The sequence below is a fragment of the Hevea brasiliensis genome, chromosome 14, assembly GCF_030052815.1.
Source record: "Hevea brasiliensis isolate MT/VB/25A 57/8 chromosome 14, ASM3005281v1, whole genome shotgun sequence".
Taxonomy (NCBI): Eukaryota; Viridiplantae; Streptophyta; class Magnoliopsida; order Malpighiales; family Euphorbiaceae; genus Hevea; species Hevea brasiliensis.
In genome coordinates, this window is record NC_079506.1 from 78,848,625 (window position 1) to 78,868,699 (window position 20,075).

Consider the following 20,075-nt stretch of genomic DNA (forward strand, 5'->3'; position numbering starts at 1 on the left):
AGATTATTTGTTATGAAATGGTAAACCTATATTTATGCATGTGTAGTTGAATGGGATGAATATACATCTTGAATGAGGGAGTTTAGCTCTCATTTGATATATTTATTATATTGAGGATTGTAAGGGTGAGCAGAGCTCCCCAATAAAAGCTAACACCACAAAAACTTGATTAAGAACAATACAAAAATGTCCAAACAATTGACTAGGCTACCAGTGCTAGCTCTAGCTAATGAATTTTGTTTTTGGGCTCCATGTGGCCAAAACCCTAACTCCTCCTAAAACCTTTTAACTATAGTCTTTCTCCATAATAGAAATTGACATAAGATAGTGCAGAAGCAGGATCCATCTCTTCAATATATTCAATAATGGTGTCATCGTACAGTTGAACGTAAAAGCTGATCATAGTGAATCCCCATCCTAGTTTGCCTGCTTTGTTTCAAAAATTCTATGTTGTTTTTGGTACATGCGAGACTTGGCAACTATAATCAATTCTGTTATAACAACCATGCAAATCTAAGGTACACACACAAATCGCACAATCATACAATATAGAAAAGAGAAAAAGAATAACATAGGATTTAACGTGGTTCAACCGTAAGGTTTACGTCTATAGGCAAGATAAGAGAAAAAGTTCCACTATGATGAAAAGAGCAAGATACAATCACTCAAAACTCTTAAACCCTAACCCCAGTGTATTTCCTGAATATCTCACAACTCTACAGCAAATGATAGAATATTATAATATTTATACTGGTCCATACCGCGAGAGGGTTGCCCCGCACCCCCAAGGAGATCAATGGTAGGCTTCCGGCCCAGCTCTTTTGGCCCATGCCCTCCGCTACCACCACATATCTCACTTTTTATTCCAATCGGATAGTAGCGCGAAACTTTCGGGTCAGGTCACAATTCGGGTCCATGAAAAACATATCCAAAATCCAAGCCACAAAAGTAACAATTCTTCCCCTTGGCTTGAATTCCCTCAATCATCAACAAAATAACTACAAACACTCTGTCTTGCCATATACCACCACTTGTTAGAGATCTAGGGAGCCCAAAGCGCCTAAAGAGAATTCTTCTTTGATGGGCTTTATGAAAAAACACACTCATAGCTTTGACACCACATCCAATCCAAAATCTTAAGGTAATGAGTCTATGTGTCCTTCCCACATATATGTCTCTCACTCATCTTATTTTTTTTCCGATGTGGGAATTCCACATTTGTATATTCCCAACAACAGAGTATTAACAAAAGTCTCATAGGAGGGTGGCAAAGAACATAACACAATAAGGGCCCGATCCTTACTGTCAATCTCAATATCAAAATTTTTCAGGTCCATAATGATTGAATTGAATTCATCCAGATGTTCTTTAATGGGTGTACCTTTGCTCATTCTTAGATTGTAAAACCTTTTCTTCAGATACAGGTGGTTGGTTAGCGACTTGGCAGAGTACAACTTCTTTAATTTCTTCCATGCCACAGATGCTGAGCTTTCATTAACAATCTTGCATAGGACATTATCAGTTACGCTCATGAAAATCGCACTCAAGGCTCTTTCCTTCAGATCAGCCTTCTCCGCCTCTTTCATACATTCTGGAAAGTTATCATCGATTGCCTTCTATAAACCTTGTAGGATAAAGGAAGATTTAATTTTAATCTTTCACAGACTAAAACTTGATCCACCATCAAACTTCTCTATCTTATACTTCATTGAAGATGACGCCATCTGCAAACCCTAGGTTTTGTGCACAAAGCTTTGATATTAGTTTGTTATAATAAGTACATAAATATAAGACACACACATAAATCGCACAATCACACAGTATAAAAAAAAGAAAAAGAATAACACCAAATTTAACGTGGTTCAACCATAAAATTTACATCAACAGACAAGACAAGAGAAAAACTTTCAATATATGAAAAGAATAAGATACAATCACTCAGAATTCTCAAACTCTAACCCTAGTGTATTTCCTGAATATCTCATAACTCTACCGCAAAGAGTACAATATTTATACTAGTCCGTATCGAGGAGGTTGCCCCCGCACTCTCAAGAAGATCAGTGGTGGGTTTCGGACCCGGGCCTATCGGCCCGTGTCCTTAGCTATTACTACAGATCTCACTTTTTATTCCAATCTGGTTTTAGCGCGAAACTTTCGTGTTGGGTTATAATTTGGGTCCATGTAAAATATATTCAAAATTCAAGCCACAAAAGTAACATATTCCAATTTCAAATCTAGTTGTTGATTTGCTTGCTCCAGATGCTAATGATATCTTCAAGAAGATGAAAGAAACTGGGCTTATCCCTAATGTTGTAGCCATGCTTGACGGGCTTTACAAAAGACGGCCTTGTCCAGGAAGCCACGAACTGTTTGGCTTGATGTGCGAGAAGGGTACCATTTTCGGACGATGTTGTTTACACTGCTGTTGTTGATGGGTTTTGCAAAGACCATAAGCTTGATGATGCCAAGAGGATTTTTCAGGAAAATGCTTGATATTGGCATTGCTCTTAATGATTGAAATTGGGTAAATCGGGATGGGAAAAGGTGGAGGCTGCGTTACAAGCAAGAACAAACACCTTGCTCATCTGTTGAGTCGAAAAAGTGCAGGCTTGTATCCAGTCCTAGAGACATTGACGGCTAATGTGGGTCTAGGTTATAGAGGGAAAGGGCTTGCATAAAAATGTAGAAATATAAGGGTATTTTATTCTTATTAATTATGTGTAATGATAAAATGGGTGCAAGGATTTAAATTTTGACGGAATTAAAATATAAAAATTAAAAAATTTAATTTTTAAAATATAAATAATCAAGTATTATTTATGATAAAATATAAGAATTAAATACTTAATTTTCTTAATTAGATTAGGAGATAAGTCGATTCTTTCTATAATCAATTAAAAAAAAATAATTTTAATTATAAATAATGTGTATATTTTATATGAATTAATGTCTTAATAAAATTATCAATATATATGTATATCTATATTTGATAAAAAAAAAAAAATAAAGCCAGAAAGGAAGCGGAAATTAATAAAATAAATTAGAATAAAAGGGCGGTTTTCCACGTCCAAATGGTGTCTAAAAATACAAGCGTTAATTAGCCATTACAAATTGCAGAGTCACAGAGGCCACTTGACGCCTGCCAGATCTCTCTCTTACCTCAGCTCAGCCCTCAGCTTCTCACGCACCACAGAAACAACTCAATTCCTTTCACTTGAACGCTGAACCAACACTACATTCTCTTCTCTCTTCATCTCTCGCTCTCCTGCCATTGTGAGTATACAAATTGCTTAATTTTATATCTCTATCTCATTTTCCTACTATTGACTCTCTCTCTCTCTGTCCCTCTCTCTCTCTGTGTCTGTGTTTGCGTGTGCAAGGAGGTAGTGAAGAAGATTACGGCAATGGAATCCACGGAGTCTTCTTATGTGTCGTCACCGGAGGCGCCGCGCAAGAGATCTCCTCCACCGCCGAAATCGCCGACTTCTGGTATCTGATCTGATCTGCTTTCTCTCTCTACACTGTTGCCAGTAGTTTGTTATCTTTTACCTTTTGTTAGTTGCATTCTCTGTATTAGAGCTAACTTTGACTGAATTGGAAGTGTGATAAATTTGTGTGATAATTTTGCGATTCTATTGTGTATGTGTGTGATACTCGAACCCTAACCTTAATCCTAATTTTTCTGTTTGTTTGGTCAGAGAATGTAAGGAGGGAGAGTTTCTGTTTGGTTTCTAAGAAACATGTGCAAAATGACTAAAAAATATATTTCGGAGCAGAGGAGAATTGATAGATTGTTTTTGGTTTTTCAAGCATTTTTTTTCCAGTTTACAATAAATGTGATGTTTCAGTTTCGATTACAGGATGAATACAGCATTAATTTATGATCCTTAAGTGTATTAAAATAGCCAAAGTCCGCCTAAGATATTTAACTTATATTCTTTGTTTCATATTCTCATTTGCACATATTGAAGTTATAATTGCATACTCTGATAAGTCAGCTGATTGTGCTTCTCTTGCTTATTATTCATTCTATTCCAATCTTTAATGCGGAGGAGAATCCTATATTTTCTCATTTGCACATATTGAAGTTATATATATATTGTGCTGTTCTGTACCCCAATTTTTCTTTGAATTCAATAATGAAATGAGATCTGGAGCTGTAATTGAATGTACTTATTCTGCTGTTTAAAAAAAATTATTTGTATTTTAAGACTTTCTTTTTCAGGAAAATGGTGTACTTTCGCCCAAAGTTCAATTTAACCTAATTTTAACTTTTTGTCCAAATTAACCTAGAAGTTTTAATTTAACTTCAATTTAGCCCAAAAATTAAAATTTATAGGCTAAATTTCTTTATTTTTGATTTAGATAACAAATTAAGAAGTTCAATTTCTTAATTTTTTGGACTAAATTTCTTGATTACTTGATTTAAGCTAAAAAAACAAGAAGCTCAATTCTTTTTAAAAAAAATTTTTGCGCTAAATTGAACTTAAATTGAAATTTCTAGGCTAATTTGGACAAGAAGTTAAAAATGGGTTAAATTGAACTTTCTCAATAAGTACAGGGGTGAAATTGAGTTTTAAGACTTTTTTTTCACAATTTACCGAATTGTTGTTACTCTAGGTAATTGTTTTTAATGAAATTTATATGATATAGCATGAGAAGTTAGTTTTCTTGATTATCTGATTCTGATGCTCCATTTGTGCTACTTCAAGAGGATAAAGACAACACTTGCCTTTCAGAAATCCAAGTGATATTTTGCAGTTCAAGAAGTGCATGCAGACATAATCAAAATTAATGGTTCTGTCTACCTTTAGGTTTATGTATATCTGATTTTAATTAGACTTAGCAGGATATTTGGTGGTTGTTATTTTGTTATTGATTATGAAACATGTGATGTGACATGTGGATCCCTGTAACTTGCATTTTTCCACTCTGTTGCTTTAATGTCCCTATTGGCCTGCAAATAAGTGATTGCTTTGTTTGATTGGAGCTCGCATATTAACTTTAAAAGTTGATGTCATCATTAACAAATGCATGTGAGAAATGAATTCATGCTCTGGCATATGATTTTATTCCGGTTTTAAATCTCTTTGCTAATCTGTTTTTCCTTTTATGTTTGTTGCTTCAGATTCTGTTGAGAAGGCAACATACATTAGATTTCTTGTTTCAAATGCTGCAGCTGGTTCAGTTATTGGAAAGGGTGGTGCCACAATTACTGATTTTCAGTCGCAGTCTGGAGCACGAATTCAGTTGTCACGCAATTATGAATTTTTCCCAGGAACCTCTGATAGGATAATTATGATATCTGGAACCTTGGATGATGTGATAAAGGCTGTGGAACTTATTCTTGCTAAATTATTTAGTGAGGTAATTATTTTGATGCAAGTTTATTCCCATGGATGACTTTTGTTTGTTTGTTTGTTTGGTTTTTTTTTTAATCTGTTGTTAATTCTTCACGTTCTTTTTTTTTTTTTTCAATTTTTATTTCTCAGTTTCATGCTGAAGATGGTGTTGATTTTGATACAAGAACAAAAGTGAGACTAATTGTTCCAAATAGCTCTTGTGGTAGCATAATTGGGAAGGGAGGAGCTATTATAAAGTATGAAACTTCTTCTTCTTCTTCTTCTTCTTTTCCTTTCTTTTCTTTTCTTTTTCCTGCTGATACAATATGCCTAATTGCTATGGCTAAGAAAAAAAAAAAATCAAGGATAAAATATGCCTTTAGGTTTCTTGATCATATCTTATTCCCTTTATAATAGTTGCAAGTAGCATTAACGTGTTGCACAATTGTTGGGTTATTTTATTTTATTTATTGTTGATCCTTATTTGGGAGTGAAATTTTGTTCAATTTTGTGTAAGTTGTCAATCAGTAGCTTGTCCAGAAAAATTTGTTTGCTGCTGTGATCCTTCTAATTTCTTGAGAAACTACTACAGCTGTAATTAGTGTTTGAATTTAACTGTAGCATTCCTAACAATATCTGAATTTCACTTTCCGAAACAAAAGTTTGTGCAAATATTGATTTCAAGCTTAAATTTATGTTTTCTGGTAACGAGGTGTCCAGGATCGCCTTTTCCAAGGCAATGGGAAACCCTGGATGTAAGAACCTTACTTAGTGAATTACCTAAGACCATCTGGCTGATGATTCATTTGTTGGGAAACTTCAATTATGCCACTTGTCTATTCATTGCCAACATTGCATATGTATTGTTGGCAATGCCTTGCTTCTGGGTTTACAGGGCTCTTTACTAGTGGAACTGGGATGCATTTTGGAGGTGGAGAGAATGCTATGCTGATGCTATGTAGTGACCTATGGGCTGTGTCTTTTTTAGAAAGCCTTTTCTTAAACCACTTCTCATGTTCCCAAGGAAAATTTCTCCCATTATGGTTGGTGTTCTAGTAGGTCTTGCATGGACTTCAAAGAATTTATATTATATGTGAATATCATCTCATTTTTTGCATCTTCAAAATCTATAATTTTATGTTTGCTGAATTTCTTCTGCTTTCTTTTCCGTTAATATTCACTCGAAGCATATAATTTGGAGGAGAGTAGGACAACATGACCTAGAAGCATTACACATTTTCGAGGATTTAACCCAAAATCGTTTAGAGTGGAGAAAGAGAATCCATATAGCCGACCCCAAATTTTTTGGATAAAGGCTTAGTTGAGTTAAGGTATTCACTTGAATATGTGCCTTATGGTTATGGGTTTTAGAAGGATTGGTATATGATAACATGAAGCTCTGGTTTGCATTCCTATCTAATTACTAGTAAGCTTTTTTTGATTCTTGGATACCCTTCTCCTTAATGTGTCCTATGGATAATTTTAGACTTAAGGAGTGTTTGATTTAGTTGTTGGCTGGTCAATGCTAATACTTAATAGATTTACCAAAAGTGTGTGGTTGGTTGGTTGCCTATTTAAATCAGTTATTGAGAGTTCTAAGAGGGGTCAATTGCATCATTTCCAATATGGAGTTTTTTCCCCATCAGTTGTTAGCCTTTGGGAGCTTTTTAAAATTTGGGTTATATTGTCACTATCAAAATATATTATGTTCAACTTATCTTTTCTTCCAAATAAATGTATCATGTAATCAAATATTTGTAATTTGATACAACTCAACTACACTAAGCCTTTATCCCAAAAATTTGGGGTCGGCAAATATTTGTAATTTGATGACAAAAAGAAATGTTTGGCAAAATGTTACGAGCACTGCTTGAATAATTATGACATGAATATTTTTAGGTGAGAGGTTATTTGTTTTGAAAATATATGGAAGATAAATTGTGATTTTGTTGATTGATATTATCTTCTATATTTTTATTTGTACAACACATCAGAGAAAAAAAATTGAAGATAGAATATCCTATGTTAAAATATCAGAGTATTATAAAAGTATATTCTTAGTGCTCAGTTAACATACAAGCAAAATATCTATCAATTGTTTTTCTAAATAATTAAAATTCACTAGCCAGCAGCTGCATGCCATTAGCTATTAGTCGTCAAAGACTCTGATCTTGGAGATGTGTTGCCATGCTATTATTAGAAGTGAAGCATCAATAATAAGATGTTTATATAAGACTATGAGTAGGGGAAATTAAAATTATTAATAATATTATCTTTCTAATCAATGGGCTTTAGCTCAGTGGTATTGATGTTGTCTCTAGGGTTGTAAGGTCTTAAGTTCGAGTCCTAGTCATCTTTCTATATGTGTGATGTTATTTAATATGAATGACATTCATATGCTTCCAAGCCATGTTATTATTCATTGTTAGTAGTTCATAGGTTTTTATATTGTTTATTTTATTTTTGGAAAGTCTTTTTTTTTAATATGTATATAGAATTTTGTTATAGATTGTTTGTTAGGGAAGACCATTTTTATAAGTTAAATGTATGACATATTGTTGCTTTTTCTTAATTGCCCTTTGTTTTGTAATTTTGTAACCGTTGAATCAGACACTCTGAGGCATCCAATCCTTTATCCCATAGACATGTTGCATTCTGGATGCCTTTATCCCATAGACATGTTGCATTCTGGATGTTTATTTGTTGATGCTTGTCTAACATCTGCCTCATTCTTTGATATTTTTCCATTTGCCTTTGCTGATCAGAATGTTCTGTTCCTATGGTGAAATTTCATTTTTTTTTCTCCTTTCCTTAAACCGAATTTCATGGTGGCTTCATTTTGCAAAGAGGCATAACATTATAATTATTGCTGTTTTACTTGTTAGATTATACTTGGTTAAACTGTCATTTCTGAATAATGTTTTCTTGCAATATCAGCTACAAGCTAGCTAGATTATTTGCTATGCAAAGCAGAGGGAGAAAGAGACAGATGCTGATTTCTTGATTTACCTTTCTACAGGTCATTTATTGAAGATTCTCAAGCTGGCATTAAGATATCTCCTCAGGATAATAATTTTTATGGGTTGAATGATAGGCTGGTGACAGTGACCGGAACTTTAGAGGAGCAGATTCGGGCAATTGATCTCATTTTATCTAAATTAGTTGAAGACCCTCACTACTCTCAGACTATGCATACCCCATTTTCATATGCTGGTTTGTCCCTTGTCATTAGCTTATTGCTTATTCTCTTGGTTTTACAGTTTACACTAACTGCTTTTAGCTTGATACATTGATATGGGACAAATTTGGACTGATCTGCCTTCATTAGCTCTTATCATGTTTGGTGATTAGGACAAGGGAGAAGTTTTTAGAATTGCAAACAGATTGGGGATGATTAATTATATTTTTGATGCAGAAAATTAAGAAAATAAATAGAGCAGGAGGAACATATGCATCTTCAGGGTATAAAAGAGAGTGGATAGAATCATGCAGTAGTCAAATATGCGTTTACACTAAAGCCAAATGCTAGTATTTCCTATAATCTAAAGCCTAGGGAGGTTGCAGAACGAATTTAGTGAGACTTTGACGATTTAATTATTTGTTATGGATTATGGCAATAGTAACATTCCAATTAAACACTAAATGCCAAGTAAATAAAGAGTGGCGATTTTATTGGGAAAATCTTGGTATCTAGAGCAAGATATTTATTTAACTCTTAAATTTAGAAAATTTTCCTTTTTTTTTAATCAAATCAAAATTGCTCTCTTTCCAAAGTGTCACCATTAATTAGAAGTAATTCTCTTTCTTCTAATTAATTAGCTTGTAATTATGTATCTTTTGAGACAACAAAATCAATTCATTCTTAAAAAACTATAACAATCAGTATCTACATGCTTCAGGACTATCAGTTATGAATAGAGAAAAATTGCATCATCTTCCACCAGTCGTTGAAAATTCAAGTTATCATCATAATGTCCATGACTAGAATCTTTGGTGAGCGAAAAAAAGGGACAGCGTATTATATATGAAGTTTTAAATGAAAATGATCAAAGAAAATATAACTGTTTCCTATATGACAATATATTGTTTAATTTTCATCTAGTGAATTTTGAAAGGGGTAAATTGCTAAAACCTTCATGTTTTGGTCCTCATTGTTTTAAAATTAGTTGTTTTGACCTTTAAGGTTTGTTAACAATTCTACATTTTGTATTTGATTGATTTTTAGTGTAAATTCAGTTTTATGTTTTTGGTATCTGTTGTCCACTTTTTTTTTTTGAAAGCAAGTTGATGAAACCAAGGAAACCAACTTTTGTGTTTTTTGTGTTGTAACAACCTGTTTTTCTGTTTAAAAACATCAAAAGAGTAAATAGTGTTATTTATGTAAGTTCCTTTAACAATTGGAAAACAAAAACAAAAAACCAAAAACAAAATGATACATAACATGACCTAATTTTTTTTTAATTGTACTTTAGTCCTTAACATTTTAGATTATATCACATTTTAGTTATTGATTTTTTAAGTTTTAATAACATTTTAGTCTTTGAATTGTTATATTATGAAACATTTAAATCCCTCATTACACTTTTGATTGAAAATAGTATATGGATTAAAATTGCTAATTTTTAAAAAATAGGGATCAAAATGTATATTATGGTTTAGGGGCTTTTGAGTGAGGGGTTAATGGTTTAATAACTTGAACTATCTTATTCTTCAATTCTATCAATTTGGTTCATAAGTTGCTCATTTTGTTTCATTTGTATTCAATGGGTTTGGGCATATGCACATGGTAATGTTTTGCTGAGATTGAAGGCAAATATGGGCATAACTTGTTCATTGTAGTAGGCCCCTCTCGAGGCATATGAGCCATCAAATGGTTGCATTGTGCAAATTTCTATTCTTCGTGAAGTTGCGTAAAATGATTTTTGAGATCCAAATTTTACAAAACACAATCATTTAATGGCTCTTAGAGCTTAGGACTTCCACCAACATAAAGGGCTTAGGGCTCAACAAAATATTTTCATGTGCACGCCTTAGACTCATTAGATGCAATTGAAATAAAATGAAACTTACGTATAAAATTTGTAGCTTAGGTTACAAGAAAGATTTTAATGTCAAGTGAGTTCTACCATTGTGATTTTCTGGTGAAGTTGGCCTCAAGTCCTAATATAATTATAGAGTATGTGCTTAGTCGGTCCCAAGCCCGAATAAAGGAGGAGGGTTACGGTAGGTGACAACCAGCGTAAAAATTTCGTCACACCTTATGATATGAATTCAAATGATATAAAAGTTGGGGCGTGTTCTACTTACGACGCGCTGCATTAAAGCCCGGGTGCAGTTAGAAATATGCAAGGGCGTAGGGCGTTCATCGAAAGCGATGCGCCATGCCGGCGCCCGGGTGTGGTGTTAAGTGAGCAAGTGTTCTCACATTATGGACGAGTGTGGGTAAAGAAGTTAATCCATAGAACAGATAGTAGAATAGATAGTGGAACAGAACACAAGATAGACATAGAAAACAATAGAAGATATCATAGAAGGAGACCAATTAAGAAGGAACAGGATAGGAGGAGGATCAGGGTTGGTACTTGAAATGTTGGATCACTTACAGGAAAATTAATGGAGCTTGTGGATACCTTGGAAAGGAGAAGGGTGAATATTGCTTGCATTCAGGAGACTAAATGGGTAGGAGAGAAAAGTAAGGAAGTGGGTAATTCAGGGTACAAAGTGTGGTTTACCGGAAAGGAGAGAAACAAGAACGGAGTGGGCATAATCATAAATAGGACATTGAAAGACGCTGTAATAGCTGTGAAAAGAGTAAGAGATAGAATTATACTAGTGAAGCTAGTACTAGAAGGAGAAACAATAAATACAGTTAGTGCTTATGCCCCACAAATAGAACTAGATAGTGAGAGTAAACAAATGTTTTAGGAAGATATGGACGATTTAATGTAAAGCATACTGAATAAAGAGAATGTTTTCATTGGTGGAGATTTGAATGGACATGTAGGAAGTGATAGGCAATGTTATAAGAATGATCATGGAGGTTTTGGTTTTGGCAGTCGAAATGAGGAGGGAAAAAATATCCTGGATTTTGCTATGGCATACGACCTAATACTAGCAAATACTTACTTTATAAAAAGAGAGTCACATTAAGTGAATTTCAAAAGTGGGCAACATAGAAGCCAAATCGACTTCCTTTTAACTAGGAAGACAAATAGAGCTCTATGCAAGGATTGCAAGGTCATTCCAAGAGAGGCTTTAACAAGTCAACGTTGGTTAGTGGTCTTGGATGTAAAGTTTAGGAACAATTCAAGTAAAGTCAGAAGAAATAGTGTAGCTCGAACAAAGTGGTGGGAGTTCAAAGGAGTAAAGCAAGTGAAGTTCAAAAATGAGCTTCTCGAGTCCGAAGCATGGAAGTTGGACATGGAGGCCAATGATATGTGGATACAGATGGCATCAAAGATTAGAGAAGTAACTAGAAAAGTACTTGGAGAGTTTAAAGGACATGGACCACCCTCAAAAGAGATGTTGGTGGAATGAGGAAGTATAAAATACAGTGAAGAGAAAAAGTGAATGGTATAAGAAATTACCTAAATGTGATAATAATGAGGCATATGAACAGTACAAGATAGCAAAGAAAGAGGCAAAAAAGACAGTTAGTCAAGCAATAGCACAGGCCTTTGAAAAGTTATATGAGAAACTTGGAACTAAAGAATGGGAGAAAGATATTTATAGATTAGCAAGGAGGAGAGAAAGGAAATGTCAAAATCTCAATCAAGTTAGGTATATTAAGGATAAAGAAAGAAAAGTGTTGGTGAAAGATGAGGACATTAAAAAAAGATGGAGAAATTATTTTAATGATCTCTTTAATAATAGTTAAAATGGTAATAGCGTGAATATAAACTATAGAACAATAGAAAAGAATGTGAATTATACTAGAAGGATTAAATTTTTAGAAGTAAAGGAAATACTTAAGAGAATGAAAGTGGGTGAAGCCTGTGGACCCGATGAAATACCAATTGAAGTGTGAAAGTGTTTGGGAGATATGGGGGTGGCGTCGTTAACTAAATTATTTAATAAGATTCTAAACTCAAAGAAAATGCCTGATGAATGGAGGAGTATTTTAGTACCTATTTTTAAAAATAAGGGAGACATACAGAGTTGCTCAAACTATAGGGGAATTAAACTCATGAGCCACACTATGAAGTTGTGGGAGAGAGTTGTGGAGCATCGACTACGTTATGATACTTCTATCTCTCTCAATCAATTTGGCTTCATGCCCGGTTGTTCAACTATGGAAGCGATCTTTCTCATTAGAAGCTTCATGGAGAAATATAGAGATGTGAAGAAAGATCTACACATGGTTTTTATTGATTTGGAGAAGGCTTATGATAGTGTTCCAAGCGATGTCTTATGGAGTGTGTTAGAACAAAAGAGGGTATTTATTAGATACATACAAGGGTTTAAAGATATGTATGAAGGAGCAACTACTATTGTGTGCACAGTGGGAGGGGACACGAGATTTTCCGATCTCAATTGGATTACACCAACGATCGGCTATAAGCCCTTACCTTTTTATATTAGTTTTAGATGAATTGACGAAACATATACAAGAGAGTATTCCTTGGTGCATGATGTTTGCGGATGATATTGTTCTGATAGATGAGACGCGAGAAGGAGTCAATAGAAAACTAGAGCTTTGGAGAAGTACTCTAGAGTCAAAGGACTTTAAGTTAAGTAGAACGAAGACATAATACATGCATTGCAAGTTCAGTGAAGGCCAAACTTGTAATAGGGAAGGAGTTAGTTTGGATGGAGTAATACCGTCTCAAAGTAATCATTTTAAATATCTCGGCTTAGTCGTTCAAGTAGATGGGGGATGTGAGGAGGATGTTAGTCAAAGGATTAAAGCCGGATGATTGAAGTGGAGACGTGCCACGGGAGTTCTATGTGATGGCAAGATTCCCAATAAGTTGAAAGGAGAATTTTACCGTACAGCCATACGACCAGCTATGTTACATGGTAGTGAGTGTTGGGCACTGAAAGAGTCGTATACGTCTAAGATAAGAGTTGCAAAGATGAGAATGTTAAGATGGATGAGTGGCCATACTAGACTAGATACAGTCCATAATGAGAGTATTAGAAAAAAGGTAGGAGTGGTGCTAATTGAGGATAAGTTGAGAGAAGGGAGATTGAGGTGGTTTGGTCATGTGAAGTGTAGACATACGAAGGCTCCAGTTAGACAAATAGAGCACATTATGTTAGAGGATAGAAAGAAAAAAATGGGTAGACCTAAATTAACTTGGAGGAGAGTAGTACAACATGACCTAGAAACATTACACATTTCTGAGGATTTAACCCAAAATTGTTTAGAGTGGAGAAAGCGAATTCATATAGCCGACCCCAAATTTTTGGGATAAAGGCTTAGTTGAGTTGAGTTGTTGTGGCGTGTTATAATGATTTTTCAATAGTCTTTGTAGTTCTCTTTTTCTCTTTTAACCAAGTTTTGTAAACCTGGTTTGTTTTTTTTGAGCCGGTGAATGTAGGAGGTAAGGTTAGAGTTTCAACTAGGATCAAACCAGAATTAAGTTAAATAATATTAATAATATAAAAATACATAATTTCATAATCTTTTATAAAAATATACGGAACCAAAAATGTATTGAAATTACTTAATTTTATTAAAATTTAAGTAAATAATTAAAATGAACTTCATAAATTTCTAATAATAATTTTTTATAGTACATAATTTCAAAATTTTTATTAGAATGTAAAATTTTAAGATATCCATAATGGAAAAATGATTGAATTAAAATTCTATACCCTGATAAGTTATTTCTGTTGATGGGCATTAAATCAATTTTGTATTTTCAGACTATAAAAATTAGGCCTATTGAACAAAAAAATCCAAAACTTTTAGGATATTCACGATTGTAGTCAAAATTCTACATTATGTATTATAACTGAGTTTTAGTTAGTGGACACAATTATAGCCAAATGACTAAATTAAATTTGAGAAAGTTAATGATAAATTACAATATAGTCCCTGAAATTTTAATTGATTAACAAAACATTCCATTAATTTAAACTTTATATTTAAATATTATTTATTGTATAAAATATATTTATAATATAAAATATATTTTATATTTATTTTTAATTGAAATTTTATACTAAAAATTATTTTATTGATTAAAATATATTTTAATATAATAAATAATTTGAAAATTACATAATAATAGTAATCACAAAATAACTACACTTAAAATTTTTTTTCAATTGTTTATTACGCAAAGTAATCACATAGTAATAAAACAACCATTAAAGTTATAGATAGGCCATATAATTAATTATCAAAACCATCGTAATTTTGTAAATAAAAATAGCAGCTAATATTTTTAAAATCATATTAATTGCTTATTAGTTTATTAATTAAATATGACAATAAAAATATGTTGTCAAGTAGATCAACATTATTTTAATTATGTATACATTTTAATTAAATTTCTATAAATTTAATAATAAAACTTAATTAAATTACAATGTGATTACTTTGCGTAATTGACTATTGGAGAAAAATTTTACGGTGTGATTATTTTGTGATTACTTTATTATTATGTAATTTTTGAATTATTTATTATATTAAAATATATTGTAATCAATAAAAATAATTTTTTAGTATAAAATTTCAATTAAAAATAAATATAAAATATCTTTTATATAATAAATAAAAAAATTTTAAATATAAAATTTAAATAATCAGACTATTTTGGTATCAAATAAACTTTGGAGACTATATTATAATTTACCGTCAATTTTTTCAAATTCAATTTAGTCCTTTGGTTATAATTGTGATAATTAACTAAGATTTAGTTATAATACACACAGTTTAAAGTTTTGGCTACAATCATGAATACCTTAACAGTTTTGGATTTTTTTTTTCCAATAAGCCTAAAAATTAAATATATAATTTTAAATTCTAGCTGCAAAAAAAAAAAAAAACAATTTAAAAAAATTAGTTAATTTCTCTTTAATATTATTAAGTAAATTTGTACGCTGTAAAAGAGTGAACGAGGTGTGGGGCTAGCCAAGTGGAGAACACGTTGCAACATTTGCAAGTGGATGCCTTTGATTCTCTTTGAAGGCAACGGTTCGAGTATTTGATCTGCCATATCCCTTCTCAAAACTTGCCCAACCCGTTGAACTAGGACTGGGTCTGCCAGTTCATAGGTTACCTGTCTGGTTTGGCAGGTTTAAAGCAGTTGTCTCATCAAACAAGGTTAAGCAAACTGGGCAGGTTCCCAGTTCCTAGTCTGACCAGCTGGGTCAGTCTGGGGTTGAAAACTATGACCGGCACGTAAATGTGGCACACATGGCATATTATGTTATGTTTGGACTATTGTCTATTGTGTAGCATTTTAAAATTGAGAACTTGATTAAGTGAAGGATAATTGAGGTTTGTTACAAGTCGGATGACTCATGGTATGTTTTTATCATAATGGAAGGGAAGCACAGTAAGAATTTTGAGTTCAGTAAAATCTAAGAATGATCATCAGTGGCCATTTATTTGAAAATATGATCAAAGACTGCATGGCATCTTTTTCTTGTGGTTCCTGATGTTTTGTTTATCTAAAATTCAATATCATGTAGGACTTCTTCAACTGTTACATATTTTCATCTCTAGTTTTCATTATATTCCTTAAGCGTACATAATTCCTTCTGTTACAACAGGAGCATACAATTCGATGAACTATCCAAATGGGGCAGGTGGAAAGTTTCAGAATAACAAGGTTTATCCAATTCCATAATGATTTAATTTTAATTGTACTTCTTTGTGCTATATTCAATCTCTATTTCTCAGAAATAGGTTACCTTTCATGCTATGAACATATAAGTTTGATGCTTATTGCTAGGTACTCTTCTTGTATTATGAAATATTTATGAAATCAGTTTGAATATTTCTGTTCAATGGAGATTTTCTTTATATTCTCTATGGATTGTCTACAGAAAATTTGAGCTCTGCTGAGAATTGGCTCCCAAAAATTTTAAATATTAAATAGAAGAATCATGTTGTACAACTCTGAACGTTTTGACAAACAGTATAACATTGCTATGTTGCATGAATTCATTCTTTGTATATTCCATAAATTACTTGTGTTCATTGTAGATTGTATAGGTTTTTATAGTTGATAATTTGATACGGATTTTTAAGATTTGCTATTTTGGTGTTTGAATCTATTTTTGAGCAGAAACTATTTTTCTTAAATTGTAGGTGATAGCATTATTTGTAGCTTATCTGCCTCTCGTCTTTCTGAGTATCTTCTTCGGTCAATGTCTTTAGTTCAGTGATGTTCACAAAACATTATTGTGATGGTCATGAAACATCTATGTGATGGAGATTGTGATTGATGGCCTTCTGATGTTTTCCAGGAGGATCGTACCAACTCGGTGACAATTGGCATTGCCGATGAGCATATTGGACTGGTTGTTGGTCGTGGTGGAAGAAATATAATGGAAATCAGCCAGGTTTTTAAATAACAAACATTCCTTGAGATATATGATATTGTATACGGACTGAAGTGGGGCACATTATTTTGGCAGGTTAGTGGAGCCAGGATAAAAATATCAGATAGAGGTGATTTCATGTCTGGAACAAATGATAGGTACGAGCACAGGTTTTGAATTGATCATCCTGCTGCCAAACGTTTTGGGACTTCTGTTTGACAAATTATTTGAACTCTGTTCTCACTTGGTTGTTTGGCAGGAAAATCACGATCACTGGGTCACAGAGAGCCATCCGTTCAGCGGAAGGAATGATTATGCAGAAGGTAGCCTATGCTTCTGAAAGGGGGTCAGATTAGTTTTCAAGAAATCTGATTTATTCTTGTTCTGAATCTTTCTGTGGACATGCCAATTTCCATATTTGTTAATTTAGATATCTGTCCATAAAGAGAGCTGGTTAGCAATTTCAAAATCTGTGACCAGAAATTTTTTCAGGGAGAGAGAGAGCTTTCCGTAGGAAGCTATTCAAGGGTATAAATTGTGTTTGTGGGGGAAGAAAAGAAGGAATTGAATTAGGCCATGGTAGCTTGACTCAAGACTAGAATTAACTTCATTTATTTCTTGCTACAGATGTAATTACCAAAATAGAAGTTTTGCAACTTATTTATGTTTTTAAAATTATGATCTGCTTTCATAAAAGTGCACATTTTGCTGGTGGATCTATTAAGCTTTGCCCTTTTATTTATTTATTAAATAGTTTAATTCCCCATGTTCATTTGCATTTTATTTTGCTTGATAGAGCATTGAAAATCTATATTTATGGTTATTCTATTTGGAGGCTTAAGCTTACCTTAAAGGGTGTGTTTGCATTGAGATCAGAAAAAAAAAAATGGAGGTTATCGGTTACGAGAGGAATAATTAAAGGACATTGTTTAGACTTTGACTCGATTGAAGAACCTAATCGATGAATTACTGGTTTAGTCGGCGAGTTATAAAAAATTTACTCAAACATATATATAAATTTAATATTACACTTATTATATTAATTTTAAATTTGCTTAATTAATTTTTCTTTGAAATATTGATTAGTTAATTTTAATATAAAGAAAATTAATTAATTTTTAATTATAAAATTAAAATTTCAACTAATTAATAATATTTTTAGATTTGATATTATGATTAAAATCTTTAATTTTTAATTTTAAAATTAATACTAAAAATAAAAAAAAAATCTATAAATGAATTAACTAACGTCTTAATATTAATGGAGCATTAATAACATGTTAAAAAAAATAAATAAACATATCATGTTACATTAATAAAAAAAATATTATAATTACATTAAATCTCAACTGGGTTAATAAAAATGTTCATTTTAATTCATAAAAAGTCTAATTTATCCTTTTTTTTAATTTTATAATATAATTTAAAAATCATGAATCGAGATCAATGCTCGAGTCACCGAGTTAATTCTAGTCAAGTCCTCTTTTTTTTTTTTTTTTTTATTTATTTCCTGACAATTTCTTAACTAATTTAACGAAAGATTGGTCTGGAGTTAATACTAGTCAAGTCCTTTCTTATTTTATTTTATTTCCTGTCAATTTCTTAACTAATTTAACGAAAGATCGGTCTGAAGTTAATACTAGTCAAGTCCTTTTTTTATTTTATTTTATTTTATTTTATTTTATTTCCTGTCAATTTCTTAACTAATTTAACGAAAGATCGGTCTGGGTAAGTGCCTCGGTCACCATTTTACTCGGTCACCTGCAATGTTATTAAATTCGACTCTGAGGTTGATCTATTGAAGGGATTGGATGAATAAATTAGTGGTTCAATCAGTGTATTAATGGTTTAATCAATTGATCATTAAAAATTAATTAAATATATATAAATTAATTAAACATAACATGTAAAATATATAAATAAATAAATATAATTAATTAAATTTTTTATTATTTAGAATAAAACTTTAACATTCATTAAGTTATATTTAATATATTTTAATAATATTTTAAAATTTTATATAAAAGTATTGAGTAATATATTTATTTTTAATATTTATGAAATATTAAGTATATGTTAAAAAAATAAATATATTAAAATAAAAAAATGATTACCAAGTTAGCTCAATTAATTTTTATTTTAAAAACTTTTTATGAGATTTTGAATTTAATTCTCTATATCAACTATAAAAAAAAGATTTTGTTGAATAATTAAACTGGCTAAGTCAATCGGGTCACACTGATTTACTCGTTCAACCACCGAGTCAGCTGGATTATGCCGGGCTACTTCCTTATCTGATTCAATTATAAACCCGAACCAATTTGGGGGGTCAATTCATCGGTTCACTGGTTTGACCGGCCGGTTTGGTTCGGGTTTAATAATTATGGTCACCTGTTTATTTTTCTTTTCTTTGGTAAAATTAAAATATCAAATAATTTTTTTAATAATTAATTTTGATTGAAACTCGAATTTGAGATTTTACTACTTTGGAGACGACTCCCGTATCACTGAACTAAAGTTGGTTAGTTGAAAGAGAAATTTATTTAGAATAAATTTATTAAATTCTTTTATTTATGTAAGAATTGTTTCCTTAATTAATTATGGCAATGTTATATTATGCTTTAGGAATTTAGATGAAAATTGAGAATTTAGTGAAATTTTAATTCTAAGCTTAGGCTCTGTTTATTTAATAAAAAATAATTTGTATATTGAAAATGTTTTTTATGAAAATTATTTTTTTAGAAAATATTTTTCATTAAAATATTTTCTACTATTTGATTGCAATGTTAAATTATTGGTATGTGTTTATATTATACTTGTATAAGTGTTTTCACATTTAATAAGACTATTAAAGTTAAAAAAAAAAAGATTTCCTCTTTTGAAAGAATAAGTCATTTTCTTTAAAAATGATATAATTTTCTATTTGACGAGAAAAATAATGTTCATTGACCAATTTTCCTGAGTGCTCCAAACACTAAGAAATGCAAAAAATATTTTCTAAGACAATATTTTTGGCAAAACAAATAAAATCTTAATGGAGAATTAATATTGCCATAAATTATTAATGCATATATTTTTCGGCATAAATTAATGTGTATAAGGATTATTCTTTCTTAGACCGAGTTCACCATAAATCCAAGCTACAAGATGTATGGTGGGACCCATCTATTAAATAAGTGGATCTCACATATTTGTGTATTGTGTCTATAATGAATTCGGTAGGTAAGAATT

General features: G+C 31.8%; 1 protein-coding gene across 3 annotated transcripts; it reads left to right on the forward strand.

The window, feature by feature from the left end:
* The first annotated feature begins 3,078 nt into the window (after nt 1-3,078).
* On the forward strand, nt 3,079-17,540 carry LOC110646722 (protein BTR1). Of its 3 annotated transcripts, none has more exons than XM_021800251.2 (9): nt 3,079-3,273; nt 3,381-3,489; nt 5,129-5,367; nt 5,493-5,599; nt 8,362-8,555; nt 16,071-16,129; nt 16,770-16,865; nt 16,941-17,002; nt 17,104-17,540. In XM_021800251.2, the coding sequence occupies exons 2-9, from the start codon at nt 3,405-3,407 to the stop codon at nt 17,198-17,200; spliced, it is 939 nt and encodes a 312-aa protein (XP_021655943.2). In that variant the 5' UTR covers nt 3,079-3,273; nt 3,381-3,404; the 3' UTR covers nt 17,201-17,540. The 3 variants fall into 3 exon arrangements, with proteins under 3 accessions (XP_021655943.2, XP_021655944.2, XP_021655945.2); XM_021800252.2 differs by having other exon boundaries at nt 3,384-3,489; XM_021800253.2 differs by having other exon boundaries at nt 3,388-3,489.
* The last annotated feature ends 2,535 nt before the right edge of the window (nt 17,541-20,075 follow it).

What these genes read in the sequence shown, in the direction of transcription:
- LOC110646722 (XM_021800251.2), top strand. Translation starts at nt 3,405, where the DNA reads ATGGAATCCACGGAGTCTTCTTATGTGTCGTCACCGGAGGCGCCGCGC. An exon ending in GCCGAAATCGCCGACTTCTG is followed by an intron (nt 3,490 to 5,128) that starts GTATCTGATCTG and finishes TTGTTGCTTCAG; the next exon opens with ATTCTGTTGAGAAGGCAACA. An exon ending in GAAAGTTTCAGAATAACAAG is followed by an intron (nt 16,130 to 16,769) that starts GTTTATCCAATT and finishes GATGTTTTCCAG; the next exon opens with GAGGATCGTACCAACTCGGT.